This window comes from Panicum hallii, chromosome 3 (genome assembly GCF_002211085.1).
Source record: "Panicum hallii strain FIL2 chromosome 3, PHallii_v3.1, whole genome shotgun sequence".
NCBI lineage: Eukaryota > Viridiplantae > Streptophyta > Magnoliopsida > Poales > Poaceae > Panicum > Panicum hallii.
The window spans coordinates 2973622-2992757 of NC_038044.1; the positions used below are offsets into that span (position 1 = coordinate 2973622).

Sequence of the window (19136 nt, forward strand, 5' to 3'; positions counted from 1 at the left end):
GCGACCAGTTTAACTAGCTAGTATGACGCATGCAAACAGTTGATTTATTTCTTTTTCTTGGGTGTTGACCGATGTAATGCGAACAGGGAGATCCTGATATATGTATATATATATATATATATATATATATACATACATACATATATCTATATATATGTGTGTGTGCTTGTTATGTTTTTAAGTGTACGAATTTAGAACAAGATGATTAGTTCATTTTTTAAGGCTAATTAGCTTGTCCTAAACGTCATATATTTAAAAATAATAGACGCGGTATGTATTTTAGATACTACTACTACACCTAGTTTTTGTTATGGCGTATTCAATATTACAAAACAGCATCTATAAATTGAAAATATTTTGTGTGGCACCGCAAATAAGCCGTGTGCACTGTATCTGTATGATGTGCCTAAGACCAAATGGATGCTGTCCGCTGGCAACCTAGCTAATAAACCATGACGTGGACGAGGGAGCTTGCCTGGTAGGTAGCTAGCCCGTTCTAGAAAAAAACCCAGCAAATGATCGACCGGACCACCACATACATTATATTATGAAACGCAAGCGTGTGCGCTATATATGTTGAAGGAATAGTAGTATGTGTTAGGTTTTGGGCAGCTTCTGCCGATAGCTGATGCATCACTGTTCGATCGGCCCCCATTCAGATTTTGTCTACCGCACTTTGTTTGGAAAGTCTTCGTGCATATATGATGCGGATCGGAACAAAGATCCGTCGGAATTTGATGTGACGACACAAGTTGGCCGACCATGCATCCAGCAGTCTTTTGGTTCTGATGAGCTCCAAGGAAGAAGGCACGCGTCCTCCTAGTGATCTCCAAAATGATTCTCTTGGCACAGCTTCTTGTTTCAAAGTTCAGACTGCTGGCTTCTGCTTCAAAAATTCAAAGCCTTCGTTCGAATGGATTAAGGCCACGGGTATATACATGCAAACAGATACGACCGGTCAGTCAAATTTTCCTAGCTTACGTGTTGAAGACACAGGAGATATACAATCTCATTAGGAAATAAATCTATCCCAAGGTCCTCTTCCATGCAAGAGATTCCGTTGCATGCCTACATTCATATTCCCCAGTCCACTGTGGAACGAAGGGCCGAAGGCTATCGATAATGCTGAAAAGTTGGCGCTGACCACGTACGAGTTCTCTTGGTGCGTCTCTGTTTTTTCAGTTGGTATTCATGATGCCCCGTGCATTGACACCGCGTTATAAAACATCATTCACGTCTGAAAGGCATCTAACATCTTTAGGGATGCAAAGGGGTCGGATACGTATGGATACCACCGATATTGTATTTGTTTTCACAATTTCTATCGGATTCGGATTCGAACACGGATAACCTCGGATACAAATATGAATTCGGATTGTTTCGGTTACGAATACGGAGTGAACTGGACGCGGATAATGTCGGACACGGATGTTTATTCGGATACCGAGTAAAGGAAATATGTATTCATATCACACGTGTTGTAACTTATGAACATCCTACGAGTCCAAATTTTAAATAAATTATACTTCTTGAAGTAAATTAACAAACTATTACATGACATTTCTAACTTATTATATAGATGAGAGAGATGACATTCTAACTTGCTACATAGCTTAGATTGGAGACACTCAATTATACAACAATGTAACTTATTATATTGATGATACTTGACAAGCACCCAAATTGATTCATCTGTTCTAGGAGGCCAGTTTCGAACTAATTAAAAGCGTGCTTGATTAACCACAAATTAACAATAGATGACAATACCATTTTAAGCACTCAATTACACAATATTGACATTCTAAATTATTACACGTATAAATATGTGGGAGCGATCGAATTATTGCTAGAGTTAGAATTATTATACGATATTGAGTTTTTATTAAATGGAACAAGTATATTTTAATCGTCAAATTATTGCTAAAGTTCGAGTTTAGTTCAATAGAATGCCAGTAGGTAGATTATATTTTCCAAAAAATTATGGTGCTAATTTTATATTTTTATGATTTGAAATAAATTAGTTATAAATTTTTAGAGATTAAATCAGATTTTTATTAATGTATAGAGGTATAATAAAACTATCCAAACTTAGTATCCGATTTAACTGTCTGGATTATCCGACCGGATATGTATCCAAATTCGTATTCGAATTCGTATCAGATATACGAAAAAATATCCAGATATTTGAAAATAATATCCGAGTAACTATCCTTATGGTGCTAATTTTATATTTTTCTGATTTGAAATGAATTAGTTATAAATTTTAAAGATTAAATCAGATTTTTATTAATGTATAGAGGTATAATAAATCTATCCGAATTTAGTATCCGATTTAACTATCCGGAATATCCGACCAGATATCCGACGGATACTAATCTTCTTATATCCAAATCCGATATCTGAAAAATATCCGGATATCCGAAAATAATATCCGAATAACTATACGACCCCATCAATCTATGATAGTACCAAACCAAAGGTATTCGATTTGGATTCTTAAAACTTAATAGCTTAGGGCAGGTCACTAGCTCCTCGCTGCTTGTTTCTTGCTTCGTAGCAACAAGGTGTATGTATGTGTTTCGGTTTCTATACAATATTAGTCCCTCCATATGTTGTTTAATTTAGGCATGCCTGCAGTAAAAGTTTTAGAAACTGTGGCCACTAAACACATGAAAATGGTATTATTAGTGTCGATATATGGAAAGTATTTTTCAATGCATTTCAGTGAGTAATTCGTAGGAAAGACAAAGGGCAAAGGTATTGCCGTTCACTTTCATGGACTTTCAATAACATTCAAATAGAAATTCTTAGGAAACACAATGGAAAAACAACAAATAAAAAGAACAGACAGTGACATGACTAAGGAAAGGAAATTATAGCACTTTAACGACAATGGGTAGTATTTTTTAGAAAAAGAAAAATACTATAATGACTTTCTAAGCTTTGCCAAAACATGTTGGTACTGCACAAGCTTCAGGTGTTAGTAGGGCATTCAGAATGCAAAAATTCTATAGGCGGGGTTGTATTGCTGGCAAGGTTTACTAGAAAATTTAATTCTTGCGGCAATCAAAAAAATTCCCATGCAACAACAAACAAGGCAATGGGATTAATAACATGGCCACTACTTATTATTTAGTTTAAACAAATTAATATGTTTGCATAATCGTCTTGCTTTAGCTTGGTCAATTTTCACAAAAGCATCAATACTTCAACATATGACTGAAAAAATATGCTAATTTGGAAATCAAGATAACATTTGTAAAAAGAAAAGGATGACCTAGCACATATTTTTGTAAAAATCTGACACATAGAAGGAATAAAAAATAACCCGATCAGCACACATTTTTCAGTGTAATAAAGATTTATGCATCATAATAAATTATATGGTTTTATATATGAAAGTACTTTCTGATACAAATATGATCCATGAGGATCTGTCATATGTTTCAACACATATACACGCCGGAAGATTTGAAAGTTGATAATGTCCAAAACACCATGAGTGACGTTAGATTAACAACAACGGATACCTACCGCGAAACAAACATCTAAGCCTAGAAAAAGAAAATTAAAAAAAAGAAATGAACTTGGATGTATATACAGGAACCAGAGCAGAAATTTCTTTTTTCAGCACACCTACCCACCAAATCCATCATCCCTAGGACTGCTCCATATATACCTACTCCGTCAAATGTCTCGGAGCGATCCGGGTCAGTGGGCCCCGTTTCTCTCTCTCCACATATAAACGGCTCTCTCTCTCTCTCTCTCTCTCTCTCTCTCTCTCTCTCTCTCTCTCTCTCCACATATCTATCACTCGGTACCGCGAATCGATCGAGAAGCATCAGGTATGGGGAGGTCGCCGTGCTGCGAGAAGGCGCACACGAACAAGGGCGCCTGGACCAAGGAGGAGGACCAGCGGCTCGTCGCCTACATCAGGGCTCACGGCGAGGGCAGCTGGAGGTCGCTTCCCAAGGCGGCGGGGCTGCAGCGCTGCGGGAAGAGCTGCCGGCTGCGGTGGATCAACTACCTGCGCCCCGACCTCAAGCGCGGCAACTTCACCGAGGAGGAAGACGACCTCATCATCAACCTCCACGGGCTCCTCGGAAACAAGTACGTTAATTGCAAGGGTTAAACTTGAATTAGCTTCCTATTTTTATTGGGTCGTTCTTAATTGATTCTTACGGTGTCAAACAATCCAAACAGGTGGTCTGTGATCGCCGGGCGGCTGCCGGGTCGGACAGACAACGAGATCAAGAACTACTGGAACACGCACATCAAGCGAAAGCTCCTTGCCCGCGGCATCGACCTGAAGACGCACCGTCCGCTCAGTGTCCCCACCGCCGCTGCCTCACCAAGCAGCCGTCCCCAGGACCAACTGGCGGTGCGCTCCAGCTGCTCACCGGAGACCAGCGGCGCTTGCCACAGCAGCGACGACGATGGCTGCGGCGGCGGCATCGACCTCAACCTGTCCATAAGCCCGCCGAGAGAATCGCCGTCGCCGTCGTCACTGCCGACGACGCAAGAAGCAGAAGCCACATGCAGCACGACCGTAGTGGATGTGGATGCATCCAGTGAAAAAAACTAATAAGCCCTGAAGGAAGTACGACTCGTTTAGGCCTGATGTCTGATGATGATGAAAATCCTTGCTTGGGGCAGAACTCCATGATTTGATGAAGTTGATCTGTTCACTGTTCCTTTGACTTTTATAGTAATAGCATCTTTGCCGGTTCATCTTTGTGCTACTCCTTCACTAAATGACTAAAATGTATGAAACTTTAATCTTTCCTACATCTTGATGCAAACTGATGCCCCTGGCCTGCTGGTGTGGTGCCATTTATCTGCGATAGCCTTACTTACTCGCTGGCCTTTTCTTCTTTTCAGTTGATGATATATGATGCCACACTCTTTGTACCCGTTAGTCCGTTACTTGAATCCCAGACGCTTCTGCATGCAGCAGCATCTTGATCGGTGTTTGGGAAAAGCAGCACAAACTCTTGTCAAATCCCACGTAAAGTACATGTACATTCGGGGTTAATTTTGAGCTCTTTTTTTTTGCATGGACACATACTATTGAATGGAGGCCATGCATATCAGCTCTCTTACCTACCACACCATCCTGAGGAGTGACGGACAAGTGATCGAGAGAAGGTTCTCCTTCCAGATGATCTGATGAGCAAAACACGCGTACTCATCATGCAGTTCATGAAATGTTTTTTTAGGTCGTGCTACTAATTTGCCATATAATATATTCAGACTACTATACTAAACTAAGTTTATGTAGAGTTCTACGACATAATATTATGTCATATTTCTCAAATTGCACAAAACACACATCCGCGCATAGGAGCTTCACATTATTTTCTGTTTAGTGACTTGATGTTTACCCCGTTAAGTCTTCATTTGAGGTATCACGGTCGAGGGGATGTCACATATACCACTATAGACATTGCCATTGGTTCAAGAAAGAACAAATAGAAATGCAACAAATTTTATCATTTTCTAGTATATTCCCTATCTCTCTTTGACTAATACCATGAAACACGACTTCACACGACAAAGGCTGTCTATATTTTGAGTGGTATGACAAATCCAAATATCCAGCGCATTGCAAATGACAGAGACTAATGCATGTAACCTTCCATAGTTTATCATTTATCATATCGTATATGTGAGGATTGAATAATGTTTGCATGACAAATTATCCGCTTGAGCTTGGTCGATAATTTGTTAAAATATCGGTTCAACAGCTACACTCCTGTTTTCAGTTAGGTGCAGTTGTGATGCCATGACAAAGATCTGCCTGAGTTTTTCTTTTGCAAACCCCTGATCAACCAACCCTAGGTAGCTACCCAGCTTCTAGAAGGCTCAGTGGCCGGCTTAGTGCACCCTCCATCACCTTTGACGTGACATGCAATGAGATTCTTCATCGCTTTATTGTGCAGTTGAACGCACTGTCCATGATCTCAAGTCAACAGAAAAAAATAAGGTAGGGCATGTGCATGCCTAACTTAGTTTGCTTCATCGTCGTCATCATCAATCATACGCCTCTGTTCATCAAGTTTACCAAGCACGCATTAATAACCTCAATTTGCGCTGCTACTCAGATCCTTTGGAGCTCCTTGAGAAATAATACCGTACCACATTACGATGGAGCCTCATCATCAGTAAACTTTTTTTTTTTGGTTTGGGTTTGATCAGCTAATAACCGAGCCATGAACTTTGGTGTGGGCTGCTGAGTCAATATCTAGCTTTATGATTACATATCACTCACTGAAGCATTGATTTTTATTCTCAAAGTATAGCCATGATGCATGGAATTACTGTAGTATACAACTGCACTTTAGCATGTAGTCCTCGTATATATGTTGTCAATGAAACAAATGGGAGTATTCACTAATAAGTATATTGCTCATTATTATGTCACAACTTTTTACCCTAAGCACCAGAGTTAAAATGATTTTGTAAGCTTTAAGCGAATTACTAGATCCATAGAATCCGATGTGTAGACATGTATCAGTCAGACAGGGACAGGTATTGAGTCCATTTTACCATTGTGAGCTAGGTAAGTCACTCACTGGGCCTAGAATAGCTTCTAGAAGGTGAAGGCCCAAAGATAGAGCACTTTCTTAAGAGAGCATTTTTTTTTTAATTTTGTCCCAACCTACTGAAAGAATACTAGAGATTATTTAGAAATTAAGATGATTGTAGGGGCAGCTGTCATACAGAGTAGTGCAAGCAGTGCTCATGCAAAGGAACTATACTAGCTATGCACTATTGAGTGGTGTCCTTGTGCTACTAATAACCACCAACTACCACCGCCAAATGAGAACCAACCATTGCAATCACCATCAAAGTTCCGTTTATTGATCAATCTCTCATATACATGGGAGGATTAATTCAACACTTCCAACTAGAAAAAGGTATGTATAATATGATATTATCACATCAAAATAATGGTATACTTGTATGTGTTTCCTATACATCACTTGGACCATCACATGAATGTATCATGTGTGGAACGTACACACATGCATTTTTGACAGGTAATTGCCATCCAACAGCACAACATAATATAACGTGTTTTGTGTCACATGCAAGCAAAACTATTGAGAACATCTCTTGTTTGCATTGCATATATAACCTAGTGTGCCCAATGGTCCTAGCTAGATTGGGCAAATGATAATCTCCACTGGCCCTAAACTATGATAATGCTTGGTAGGTAGCACCCCCTTCTGGAACATGCAACGAATGATCAATCGATAGTCAGCTGTTTGTTTCAGCTTATGGCCGATTTTAAAGGCTCGATTTTGAAAAATTCGAAAATCAGATGACTCCCAGAATCCAGAATCGATAATCAGCTGGATTCTCGATTCTCGATTATGGGAGTCATCAGAATTTTGGATTTTCTAAAATCGAGCCTTCAAAATCAGCTAGAAGCTGAACAGACGGGACCTATAAATGCGCAAGAGCCCCTACTATGTATCCTGCTAAAACAAAGGAACAGTGTTAGGTTTCGGAAAGCTTCTGCATGCTTTGGTTATGTACAAATAATATATAATAATGTCCGATCTGGTCCCCATTTGGCCTTGAATAGAATGGAAAACTCATTGATTTTTTTAATAAAATTGCCTGTTTCGGTTGGGATTGTCATCTACCTACCCTCCTTTCAAAGTTGGAAATATTTATATATATGATGATGCAAATCCATGCGTTTCCCTAGTTGGGAATGAAACCTTTGCAGTTTCTTCATAATAAGCTGGTATTGGTGTATTGGAGTGATCTGAATTGATGCATTTTTGTCCCTGGTGCATGTGATCCAAACTGCAAAGAAGTTTTTCGTCTGCAAATACGTACGTAATTAATTTGGAGCATGCAGCGGGCCGGGAGAAAGTTGGAAAGCAAAAGCCAAGGCCACTGCTTGAAAACTGATGGGCAACTCATTCCTAGAAGGCCGCCGAGTCCTTCCAAGGAGACGATGCTTTGGTTCCGTTAGTTCCCTGCAAATAAAGCACATGCAGCTAGAGGAGACTACTGTAGATACATGCCTCTGCAGCTAATTGCTAGTGACCACACACGTACAGCTAGCAGCCGTGGTGGTGGTAGCTGGTGAATGATTATGATCACTGATCGGAGCGCTTGGTCGATCTGATGAGCAGGTAGAGAGCTTCCAAGTCTTCGCGGTGTCGTCATTTTGTTGTGTGTTTTTCAGCTAGCTAATGTTCCATGGAACGAAGATGGCACACGTACGTTCTCGCTCGATCGATCGTCGTGATTGCCATACATGATTCTTGTATATCGACGAATTGAAATGCAACAGATGGCACACTGTACAGTTGAGAAAATTCAGAGGCTCGATGCCGGGGTCAGATTTTCCAGCTGTTGTTCGTTCTACACTCTCTCCTGGTAAGACAGTGCAGGAGATAATCATTTGAAAATCTCAAGAGTCCACAGCACTGTCTCGTCCCTTGAGATGTGCAGAGTCGCTGCATGCAAGAAGATAGATCGATCGAGCAGAAGTAGACAAGCAAGCACTACATACTGTGGCTACTGATGGATGGCTAGGGAGAATAGTCTTGGAAACATACAGGAGTAGTACGGTCGCATGCAGTAACGGGTCCAGGTGGGCAGGTGTGTATTTGGAGCTTCGTTCCATGCAGCAGCCGCATGCGTACCTACCAAAGCGGTAGGTGGCGATCGTCGTCATCGGCACCATGCGCCTTTACCCACCACTCCTACGGGGCATGCTGGTAGCTATTAGCTAACCGTACCGATCCGATCCCCCAGTCTCCGTGTCTGCTCCGTCCTGAAATATATATATATTGTACGGCAGACGTTGACCAAATTTATAGAGAAAATATTAATATAAAAAATAAGTAAATTATGAAAATATATTTTATAACGGATCTCATTATTCTTATTTGATATTCAAAATATTATTAGTCTTCTCTGTAAACTTGGTCAAACTTGGAATAGTTTGACTTAGGACATATCAAAATGCCTTACTCAGTATAGAGGGAGCACGCAATTAAATCAATAGTTATTACCTCATCCTTCAATATACGCAATTATTTGACGTTGTGTATGTGCTTTCATTTGCAGTAGCAGCCAATTAACCAAACATTGCAAACACCTATTTGGATTACACTGATCGTCTCAAGTATACAACATGCCATGCATAGTTGCTTTTGGTCCATAATGACGTCTCCCATAAGAAGACCACCATTTGCGATACAGGCCGGTGCACGCAATGATTTCACCAGCTAGATTACTGATAGTGTCGTAGTGATGGATTATTAGATATTTTCAAATGATTTTTGCATGGACATATCCTTGTTACACTCGAATAAGTGATTAAGAAAAAATAATCTAACAAAAGCCAACTGCGGAAAATTAAGCAATGTGTCTTCATGCAAGGAAAGTTGGACGTACTTTCAGTAGGAGAATTTAAAAGGTCAATTGACAAACGGCGTAATGCCCACATTGTTTTGAGGGTTTTCGTCCCTACAAGACTGCTCCGAGTCAGCAAGTTTGTTCATAAAAAGTGGAAAGAAGAAGCTAGGGCGGGTAAGGGCTACCTACCGATGACCCTAGTCAACTAATCTTAAAAGGTCCCAAATATAACAAATATACCCGGGAAGGGAGAACTCTAATTCCAAAAAATTATATAACCTGACATAGGTACGTGGCCATATGCCGAGAAAAGTAGCCGATCAGCGCTAACCAAACGAAAGGGAAACAACTCCCGCAGTTTCGATTATTGTAAGCTAGGAAGGGTTGCTCACCCAAAAAAAAAATCTCAATTCGCTTACCAGCCCATGATCGTTGATTTTTTATTCTCCTCTACTACTAAATCAACTTCTGTAAGTTTGAACAATAAAAAATGCACCAACATCTACAAGATCGAATCAATTTCAATAAATCCAACGTTAATCACCATCAAATGTCTTGTTAGACGAGTTTGTCTTACCTTACATTTTGCAATGGAGAGAGTGTTTGTTTATTATATTTGTCTAATTGAAATGCTCTATTAGCATGTCCAATTTTTTGACAAAAACATCAGAACTTCAAACATTATTGAAATAAACAAGATGATCCAACACTATCTAGCTGGAAATAAATCTGACAAAAGATGGGAAAAAATAATTCATCCAACACTATTTTTCAATGCAAAATTTATTGGAGCCTGACATATTATGATGTTATGAAAATATATTAACAGTCAAAATTTTGGAACTTCAAAAATATTAAATATTAATGCCCAAAACGCGTGGTCGTTAATATGATTAACAACTATAGATACCATTCGGAAACCAAGACAGCATTGCATCCGTGACGGTAGAATGATACCTACCACAAAACAAACATATAACCCTAGCAAAAAAAAAATGATCACCTAACCAGCAAATGAGCAGACCCATCCCTAGGGCTTCGCAGCCCCTCATACCTACTCGGACAAGTGTCTCGCAGTGATCACTGATCAGGGTCAGTGGGGCCTCTTTCTCGCTCTTCCTCATTTAGGCATCTCTCTCTCTCTCAATACTCACCACCAGACATCTACAGGTCTCGCTAAGTGTTGCGATCGAGAAACATCAGACATGGGGAGGTCACCGTGCTGCGAAAAAGCTCACACGAACAAGGGCGCCTGGACCATGGAGGAGGACCAGCGGCTCGTCGCCTACATCAGGGCTCACGGCGAGGGCAGCTGGAGGTCGCTTCCCAAGGCGGTGAGTCTGCAGCGCTGCGGGAAGAGCTGCCGGCTGCGGTGGATCAACTACCTGCGCCCTGACCTCAAGCGCGGCAACTTCACGGAGGAGGAAGATGACATCATCATCAAGCTCCACGGCCTCCTCGGAAACAAGTACGAGATTACTGATTGCATACTATATATACAGCAGCTTCTCGTTTCGGGAGAGAGAACCCGATTATGAGAATGGTTAGAGTTGAAATAATTTCTCTAATTTCTTTTTATTATTTGATTTATTCTTGCTGTGAAACAAACAGGTGGTCTCAGATCGCCGGGCGGCTGCCGGGCCGTACTGACAATGAGATCAAGAACTACTGGAACACGCACATCAAGCGCAAGCTCCTGGCCCGCGGCATCGACCCGCAAACGCACCGCGCCTTGGCTGCATCGAGCTCAACCTGTTCATAAGCCTGCCGAGTCAGCCGTCCTTACCATCTTCGTCGCCGCTGCCGATGAAGCAAGATACAGAAGCAACAGGCAGCGCGATCGCAGTGGTTGTGTCCAGTGCAGAGAGAGAAAGATGCTAAAATTATCTGTGTTTGCTAGAGCATTATGATTTGATTTTGAGGAAGTCGATCTGCTCCCTGTTCCATTAATTTTTGTAGTTAAGCATCGTTGCTGGCTCATCTTTTGTGCTTGTTCTCACTAAAATCTTTCCTAACTTTTGATGCATATTGACCTTGCTACCTTTTTCTTCCATTACTTGACCCGATGCTTCTGCAGCATCTTCTGAATCGATCAATGCCATTTCATCTGCTGTCTCTTACCTACCACATCACTAGTTTCATTCCTAACGGAGATCAAAGAAAGACTTTCTTCGTTCAGAAGCAGAACTTCTTGGCATATTATAAATGCTACAGACGCTAATTAGCGCTATAAATTAGCAGTGACTACGAGCATATATGTTCCTACTAGTTATGAACAACTAACATGAGAATTATGTCAACAGGAAGCAATTTAGAAGTAACTTAAAGCATCACCTTCAAAAAAAAATATTCTTGAAGAATCAAAACCACAGTGAGCATGTACATGTACTACTTCTGCGTGTCAGTGATCCTAACTAGTTTGGAAAAGGATCGGAGGATTGCTCCAAAGTTAATTGAGGTTTGGGTTCCGATCCTAAAATTATTCCCCTATGCAAATTTGCAAGGTTCTTCATCCAATGGCGAGAAAGACTATGAGACAGTATCCATGCATATAGCTTTTTTTCACAAAAATGTGGCATCATTATAGCAAAATTTTCCAAATGGTATCCTATCGGACGTCTTTCTAAATTGCATTATTATATTGGTATATGTATTTGCTTACCATGCCACAACTTTGAGAAATACATGCAAAAATTGGATGCAGAGACATGTAAATTTGGTAATAACATGTTTTTAGAACAGATCCAAAATTTTGCAGAGGATATTAACTTATTGTTGATCTCGTCCAGATCGGTATGGACCTATAACAAAGTCAATTATAGCACATTAAGTAGTGGAATGCATCGGAAAACACAAAAGAAGAATATATAGCTCATATCAATTCAGTTTCCACACATATGGCACTGCTGTTCATATTGTAAGTGATCAAATCCAATATCCATGCATGCATTGTGGTGCAGTGAAAAAGACCAATAGAATCTTCCATATATAGTTGACACCTATCGTATCATATGTGGAAATGGAACTGTACATACGGAAGTGCTCAAGCATATAGTGAAGTGGCTTTGTGGCTAAGTGGTTAAAATATCAGGAGTAAAATACACGACCGCTCCTCGAACTTGGCTCACAATGTCATCTAGATCTCTAAACTTCTAAAATGCATATTCAGATTCACAAACTTACTAATTGTGCCACGTGAAGTCTAAATTATCATTTTTAAGTTATAAAGCTGAAATATTTATGCTGATGTGGGCCTAATTTTTATTTTTGAAATTTTGCGCTCAACTCTTATAGTTTCAAAACTTTATGCCCAAATATATTTTTTTTCAATATTTCATCCAAAAGTTATTATTTTTTATTTTCTAATTTTTTTACAGATTTTATCATATGAGTTTCATTTTACGGATCTTTTGTATTTGAACATATTTTTAAAGTAAATTTTGTTATAATTTTTTGCGTGTATATAATTTTGGATTTGAACAAATTATATAAGTTTTGATTTAGCTTAAGCGGCTGTGATTTGGACCTCACATGATACTATTAGCAAATTTAAGGATTTGAATGTGCATTTTGAAAGGTTAGGAACCTGAATGACACTCCGAGCTAAATTTAAGGTCCGGCGGTGTATTTTACTCAAATATCGGCTAATAAGCAGGTACAGTCCATTTTTCAGTTAGCTGTACTTGTGATGGGATGTGAAATTAAGATCTGCCTGAGCTTTTTCTTGTACGCACTTCATCAACCAACCCTACCTAGCTACCCAGCTTCTAGAAGGGTTAGTGGCCGGCCTAGTGCACCCTCCATCTTTGATGTAACATGCCAGGAGATTCTTCATCTTTTAATTTTATTGTGCAGTTGATCAACTAAACACACTGCCCATATGATCTCAAGCCTGAAGAAAAAGTGAGGTTGTACATGTAACGCATGCCTTTTGTCATCTATACAATCGATGTTCGCCACCTCTGTTTCTTGATCAAGTCTACCAAGTGATCTCTCACAATTAGCTATGCTACTCAGATCCTCTGGAGCTCCTTGAGAAATTTATAATCCTCAATCCTCATGGAGCATTATCAGCAGACCTCTTTTTGTTTGATCAGCAAAAGTCTGGGGCAATGAGTTTGGGGTGGGGCCACGGAGATAATATACTCTTGAAAAAACTTTAGGCAATTTGACACAAGGCTGACTGCATCCATCAGGATGTAACAGTTTCAGATAAAGACAGCTCGTAAGTCCGATTTACCATTGGTAGGGAAGTATCCCTTGGTGAGGTCAGCTTGGCTTCTAGAAGATGAAGGCCCACACACATCGAGCACATTCTCAAAGAGTGGGCAGGTTTTTTGCACCAACCTACTAATGAAAGGACAGTAGAGATTTTTTACGAAGAAGAATATAGGGAAGCTCATGCAAATAAAGGAGCCAGCTAGTGGTTGTTCATAGGTGCCTGGAGTGGTGTCATTGTGCTACCAAACACCAACTACCACCGCCAAATGGAAGCAAACCATTGCAAGCGCCATCAAAATTCTGTTTACTGATCAAGCACACTCATATACTGAGTGGGAGGATTTATTCTCATTAGCCGAAGAAGACCCAGGTTTACTATACATTTGCAAGTGACATTATGGTTTAAACCATAAGGATCAATTAGCACACTCATATACTGTTTATCGTAGCAGAGCCTTATGGTTTAAAATGGTTCATTCTATCTTATGAGTATATATGTTGTTATAAAAAATTTCAGCTTTGCTGCTATTTAACTTCTAAGATTCTCCCATACGTTGTAAGTTTCTGATATGAAATTTTCTGACTACTTTCATATATGTTCCCCTTGTTAGAAAGGGATGGCAAAAGGCCAGCAAGTATATCGAATATATCTGTCCAAATTATTTACTCTTTTCCATAAAAATGCGTCAGATTTAGTATGCAGTTTTTTGGAAACTACTTGAATTTACCATAGCAAGTATTAGCTCAAGAGGTGCCCATTGTTCAGATTAATTTCTCAGAATTTCCAACAATGAAATATGCCCATCTTTGCTTTTCTCAAGCGACAGGACATGCAAATTAAGTACTTGGATTCCATTGTCTCAAGTACCTATAGCTTACATATAGGCATGACTGTCCTCAGGAGGGCCAAAGAGAAATGAGGCGATTATTATTCCCTGACTCATCATGTTGTCCAGGATTCAATGAAATTCCACACATACCGACATATACATGTGTGACAAAGATCTGGTTAGGTGTTACGTAGTACAGTTTGATATCGACTTTTAATCTTTTGTACTCTTCTGTGAAGTAATATACATATAATGACATGAAGTAATTAATGTGTCTGGATTGTACGATTCTATTTGATCTCTAGTGGTAACATGTTGGGGAAAAAATGAGGAAAATTTGTAGACAAAATTTGGAATTTCACTCTTTTGATCATGATCAAAATAATGGAAACTGAAATTCAGTTGTTAGTTTTGTCTTTATGCTTTGTTATTAGGATGTTACTCTAGGCTCACATTTCTTTTTCTAAGGTGCCTTATGACGCATAACCATGCTAAGCACTTAATAAGGATCAAAACGTAAGATAATCCTCTGGATTTGAACACTTAACGAGTCATATATATTTGGATAATAATTGTGCCTAGCTTGTTATACACTTCGACAAAGAATGGTTCTTACCAAAGTATATACCCTTATTTTTTATTTTTATATAAAATGCTTCCAGAGGAACTATTAGTCAAAATTTCACGTTGGAGGCTGGTAGCATCGTAAATGATCAATGCCTTTGTGCGTATAAGATGGAGAAAAACAATGGAAAGATCAAAAAAGAGATGGTATATATCGCAACTCTAGATTGAGCAATGCATCTAGCTTTGTTTGTGCACACGCGACACGATTTTCTACCAATGCAATATCCCAACACCGAGAAGAGATGCTGCATCAGAAGCGTCTGGATTTGAAGTATACATGGACAAAAAGAATGTCACATTAACCCCAAAAAGACGGAAAAGGGGTGCTGTATTGCTAGTACTGTAGGTCTGTAGCGGCATGCATCAAAAGGGAAGAAAGAACAAGCATAGATTTTGGTGAAGATGTAACACAAAGATGTGCTATCATATCACAAATAATATTTTGTTAGAAAAATTAGGAGAACAGGAGGCCAGAGGATTCCTCATATTATCAAATCATACAGCTGCGCTCTGCTGATCTCTCTCTCTCTCTCTCTCTCTCTCTCTCTCTCTCTCTCTCCTCGATTCTTGGGCGCCGCAGGCGCGTGCACCCCTGCTCGTTGAACCCCGGAGAATCAAGAACAGGAACATCCTCAATCTCTCTGTAGCTAGGCTAGTCGCGCCGCTTCTTGCATGCCTGCCCAGCTGCTAGTTGGCAACGGCGGCGACCGGCGAGGACGGTTGGCTGGGAGGACTTAAGGACAGGTTGAGATCGATGCCGCCGAGGTGCGCGCTGTCTTCGTCGCTGCTGTGGCCCGCGCCGCTGGTCTGCGGCGAGCAGCTTGAGCGCGCCGCCGCCCGTGGTCGTTGGTCCTGGGGACGGCTGCTTGGCGCGTTGGCGGCGGCGCCACTGAGAGGATGGTGCGTCTGCGGGTCGATGCCGCGGGCCAGGAGCTTGCGCTTGATGTGCGTGTTCCAGTAGTTCTTGATCTCGTTGTCCGTCCGGCCCGGTAGCCGCCCGGCGATCAGAGACCACCTGTTGGTTGGAATTGTTTCGCCGTAAGATTTAAGAAGTGAACCCAGTAAAAACAGAAAAGCTAATTCAGCTCTAATATCTGTAACTAATAACGTACTTGTTCCCGAGGAGCCCGTGGAGGTTGATGATGAGGTCGTCTTCCTCCTCGGTGAAGTTGCCGCGCTTGAGGTCGGGGCGCAGGTAGTTGATCCACCGCAGCCGGCAGCTCTTCCCGCAGCGCTGCAGCCCCGCCGCCTTGGGGAGCGACCTCCAGCAGCCTTCCCCGTGGGCCTTGATGTAGGCGACGAGCCGCTGGTCCTCTTCCTTGGTCCAGGCACCCTTGTTCGTGTGTGCCTTCTCGCAGCACGGTGATCTGCCCATGCTTCTCTCTGATTCGATCTCCCTCAAGTATCAAGATGAACAGATCAGGAAGCTACGCCCACAAGGCCACAACCCACAACGCAGAGACAGAGGTGACTGTCTGATTGGTGGTGAGTGGTATATGATTCTTGGAGCAGAGAGAGAGGACAGAAGAGAGTGTGCGTTTATATGGGGGGGGGGGGGGGGGAGGGGCTCAGTGACGACCGGTATCACTCAAGACATTTGACCGGGTAGGTATGAGGAGAGAAGCGAGTAATTGCGAAGCCCTAGGGATGAGTCATGAGTGTGGGTGGTTGGTGTGCTTCTGCTTCGGTGCCTGTCCTTGTCCCACTGCTGTCCAAGTTCTCTTACGATTATTTTGGTTTCTTTTTAATTAGTTAATACCCCCACTTAATTTATAGTTAATGTTTTGGGTTCATGTTGTCAGTTAGTGCTAGTATTCATTAGAATATCATTTCTTTCATTATTTTGTTTCTCTAGTAACAAGTTCGCTTTGCATGCTACTTTTTCTGTTACAAGTTGCAACATGCGTTAGGCCAACCATTTTTCTCAAATGCTGTTAGGGTTACCACAGTGAATCTTTGAAGATTTAATTTGGAGCCTTAATTTTTCTATACAATTAATAGGCAGAAATGAAAACGGAAAGGAAGAATTTTGCGGTAGTGTTCCCATGCACTACAGAACATTAAATATCTGGACTATATATGGAGCTTGTTTGTGCTGAAGTGCCAACGAGTTTGGCAATATCCAATATGCATATTTTCTCTCTAATTAAAGTGCTCCCTTTTCCCCTACTTTTAACGGACCGGACATCACATATATATGTATATGTATATATATATATATGACTCTTTTTCCTAAGATTCTAGAAGCTATCTCAAGCACGTCTCAATCGCTTCCTTAATCATATCTCGTTAGAGGGAAAAGAAGCAGGCACGCATGAAACTAGCAGAAAGGAGAAGAGAGCAAATCAATTAAGAACTAAAATTCGTTGGTTGATCAACGTAACTACCTACCCTTCAGTTTTGAACACTGATCTTCTTCTTCTGTTGAGGGTCCCGATGGAGTCCCTTTTTGTTTACTACTGCTCTCGACTACTTTTCTCAGCGTATGGTCATGCACCGGTCGCAGACAGGAGAAGATTCCAGCTGGGCGTTGGAATTCACGCTACTCTCTCCCAGATAGTATATATATTGTTCCATCTGCAACTCTTTAGGATTTGTTTGTTTACGGGGATGCATGTTTGGTTGCATGGCAGCCCTTGCTTTCCCTGCCCTTCTCTTTACCTTTCAAAGGCGCCGCGCCATTTGTATATGCAGAAGCAAAGAACGAAAGAGCAGAGACGACTTGCCAAATAAATTGGAGCAGCCTTCTTTTGTAGGGACGAAACGCCGCCAAAATAATAATATTGTGCACCACTTGCATTGGCAGCCGGAGTTGGCATGTCGACATGTCCTTGTTCTTGCATGCATTGTGTCCTAGTAGTATCTCAGATGGGTATGAAGCCAGGCATCCTGTATGTAGGTGTAGGTGCAGTGCTTATTACAGAAGTGCAGTGCAGTGTAGAACCCCTATACTTACCACACAGGATGCATGGATCTGGCGTCATGACCATGAGCACAGAGCACTGCCCATGGCCACACGAATGTGAGTGGCAGCCGCCAAACCCGGAGCTCCAGAGACCTCCAGGCTAGCTGCAGAGACCTCCACAAACATGGACCATTATTCTGCAAGGCACCCTGCAGGACTGAATGCATGGGGCCGTTCTGCATAGTATGCCGCAGTCAAGATTCCTCATACGTATACTATACATGTGGTACAAATTGGGTAGATTGCATTTAAATCAATTACTGACTCCGTTCTTAACTATATGCTGACTTTTTCGCTCGTTTGACTTTTTATCTTTTCTATAAACACGGATGCAAATACAAATCTACAAGTAAAACCTAAAATTTATTTGATGATAGATCTCGTGGCATTTATTTTACTCTAGGTAACTAATTGACTAAGTAAATTTTGTTGGTTAAAATTTGAGAAAAAAATAATAATGTCATTTATTTAAGAATGGATGTATGTAGTACTTGTGGTACATATAATTAAATATGACGTTAGATATATTATTCTTGCACACGCGCAGGTAGGAGGCGTATGTAGCTGAGAGGGCAGGGGTACGGTAGGTAAGGTGGTGCCGGCCAGTCGACAATACCATGATCGAGGTATGCATTGCAGTAGCCGGTAGGTACGCATGCACACGCAGGTACGTACAGACGCTGCATACTCGATCAGGCTGGCCAATAAATCTAGCTCCTCACCTGCACCCGGCCTCGACTGCATGCGTCGACCTTTCAATCTGTTTCTTTCTTTTCTTTTCCTCTGTGCGTACGTTGTCGATCTACTGCCACGTTAATCCTCTGCGACTATTCCTAGCTACTACGTACGCATGTGTCATACTCTTCTTCTCGTTGAAGCGATTTGTACCTTTCAGACAACACGTAATGGTATGCTGGTCGACGACATATTCAGAAGAACGATCTTCTGTTGACTTCTATTCAGAAGGACGATCTTCTATTGATAACTTGTTACCCTATTCATCACGTACGTACCTCATTTCCTTCTATGATATGATCTGTTGACCGGGTCGACACATGAATACGGAGATGCACGCACTGAACGCCAAAGAGTGGTGTTGGTAA

At 41.1% G+C, this 19136-nt stretch overlaps 3 protein-coding genes across 3 annotated transcripts; 2 read left to right on the top strand and 1 right to left on the bottom strand.

Annotated features, from left to right (window-relative positions):
- Positions 1-3818: 3818 nt before the first annotated feature.
- Positions 3819-4788, top strand: LOC112885756 (myb-related protein 308-like). Its single transcript, XM_025951395.1, has 2 exons — positions 3819-4110; positions 4204-4788. Exons 1-2 carry the CDS (start codon positions 3848-3850, stop codon positions 4583-4585), a joined length of 645 nt encoding a protein of 214 aa, XP_025807180.1. The 5' UTR covers positions 3819-3847; the 3' UTR covers positions 4586-4788.
- A 5688-nt stretch (positions 4789-10476) lies between these two features.
- Positions 10477-11256, top strand: LOC112885758 (myb-related protein 330-like). The gene is made up of 3 exons (XM_025951397.1): positions 10477-10482; positions 10561-10858; positions 11002-11256. Exons 2-3 carry the CDS (start codon positions 10596-10598, stop codon positions 11150-11152), a joined length of 414 nt encoding a protein of 137 aa, XP_025807182.1. The 5' UTR covers positions 10477-10482; positions 10561-10595; the 3' UTR covers positions 11153-11256.
- A 4164-nt stretch (positions 11257-15420) lies between these two features.
- LOC112885757 (myb-related protein Zm38-like) lies at positions 15421-16563 on the bottom strand. The gene is made up of 2 exons (XM_025951396.1): positions 16181-16563; positions 15421-16083 (listed from the first exon to the last, which is right to left on the bottom strand). Exons 1-2 carry the CDS (start codon positions 16441-16443, stop codon positions 15756-15758), a joined length of 591 nt encoding a protein of 196 aa, XP_025807181.1. The 5' UTR covers positions 16444-16563; the 3' UTR covers positions 15421-15755.
- Positions 16564-19136: the final 2573 nt, after the last annotated feature.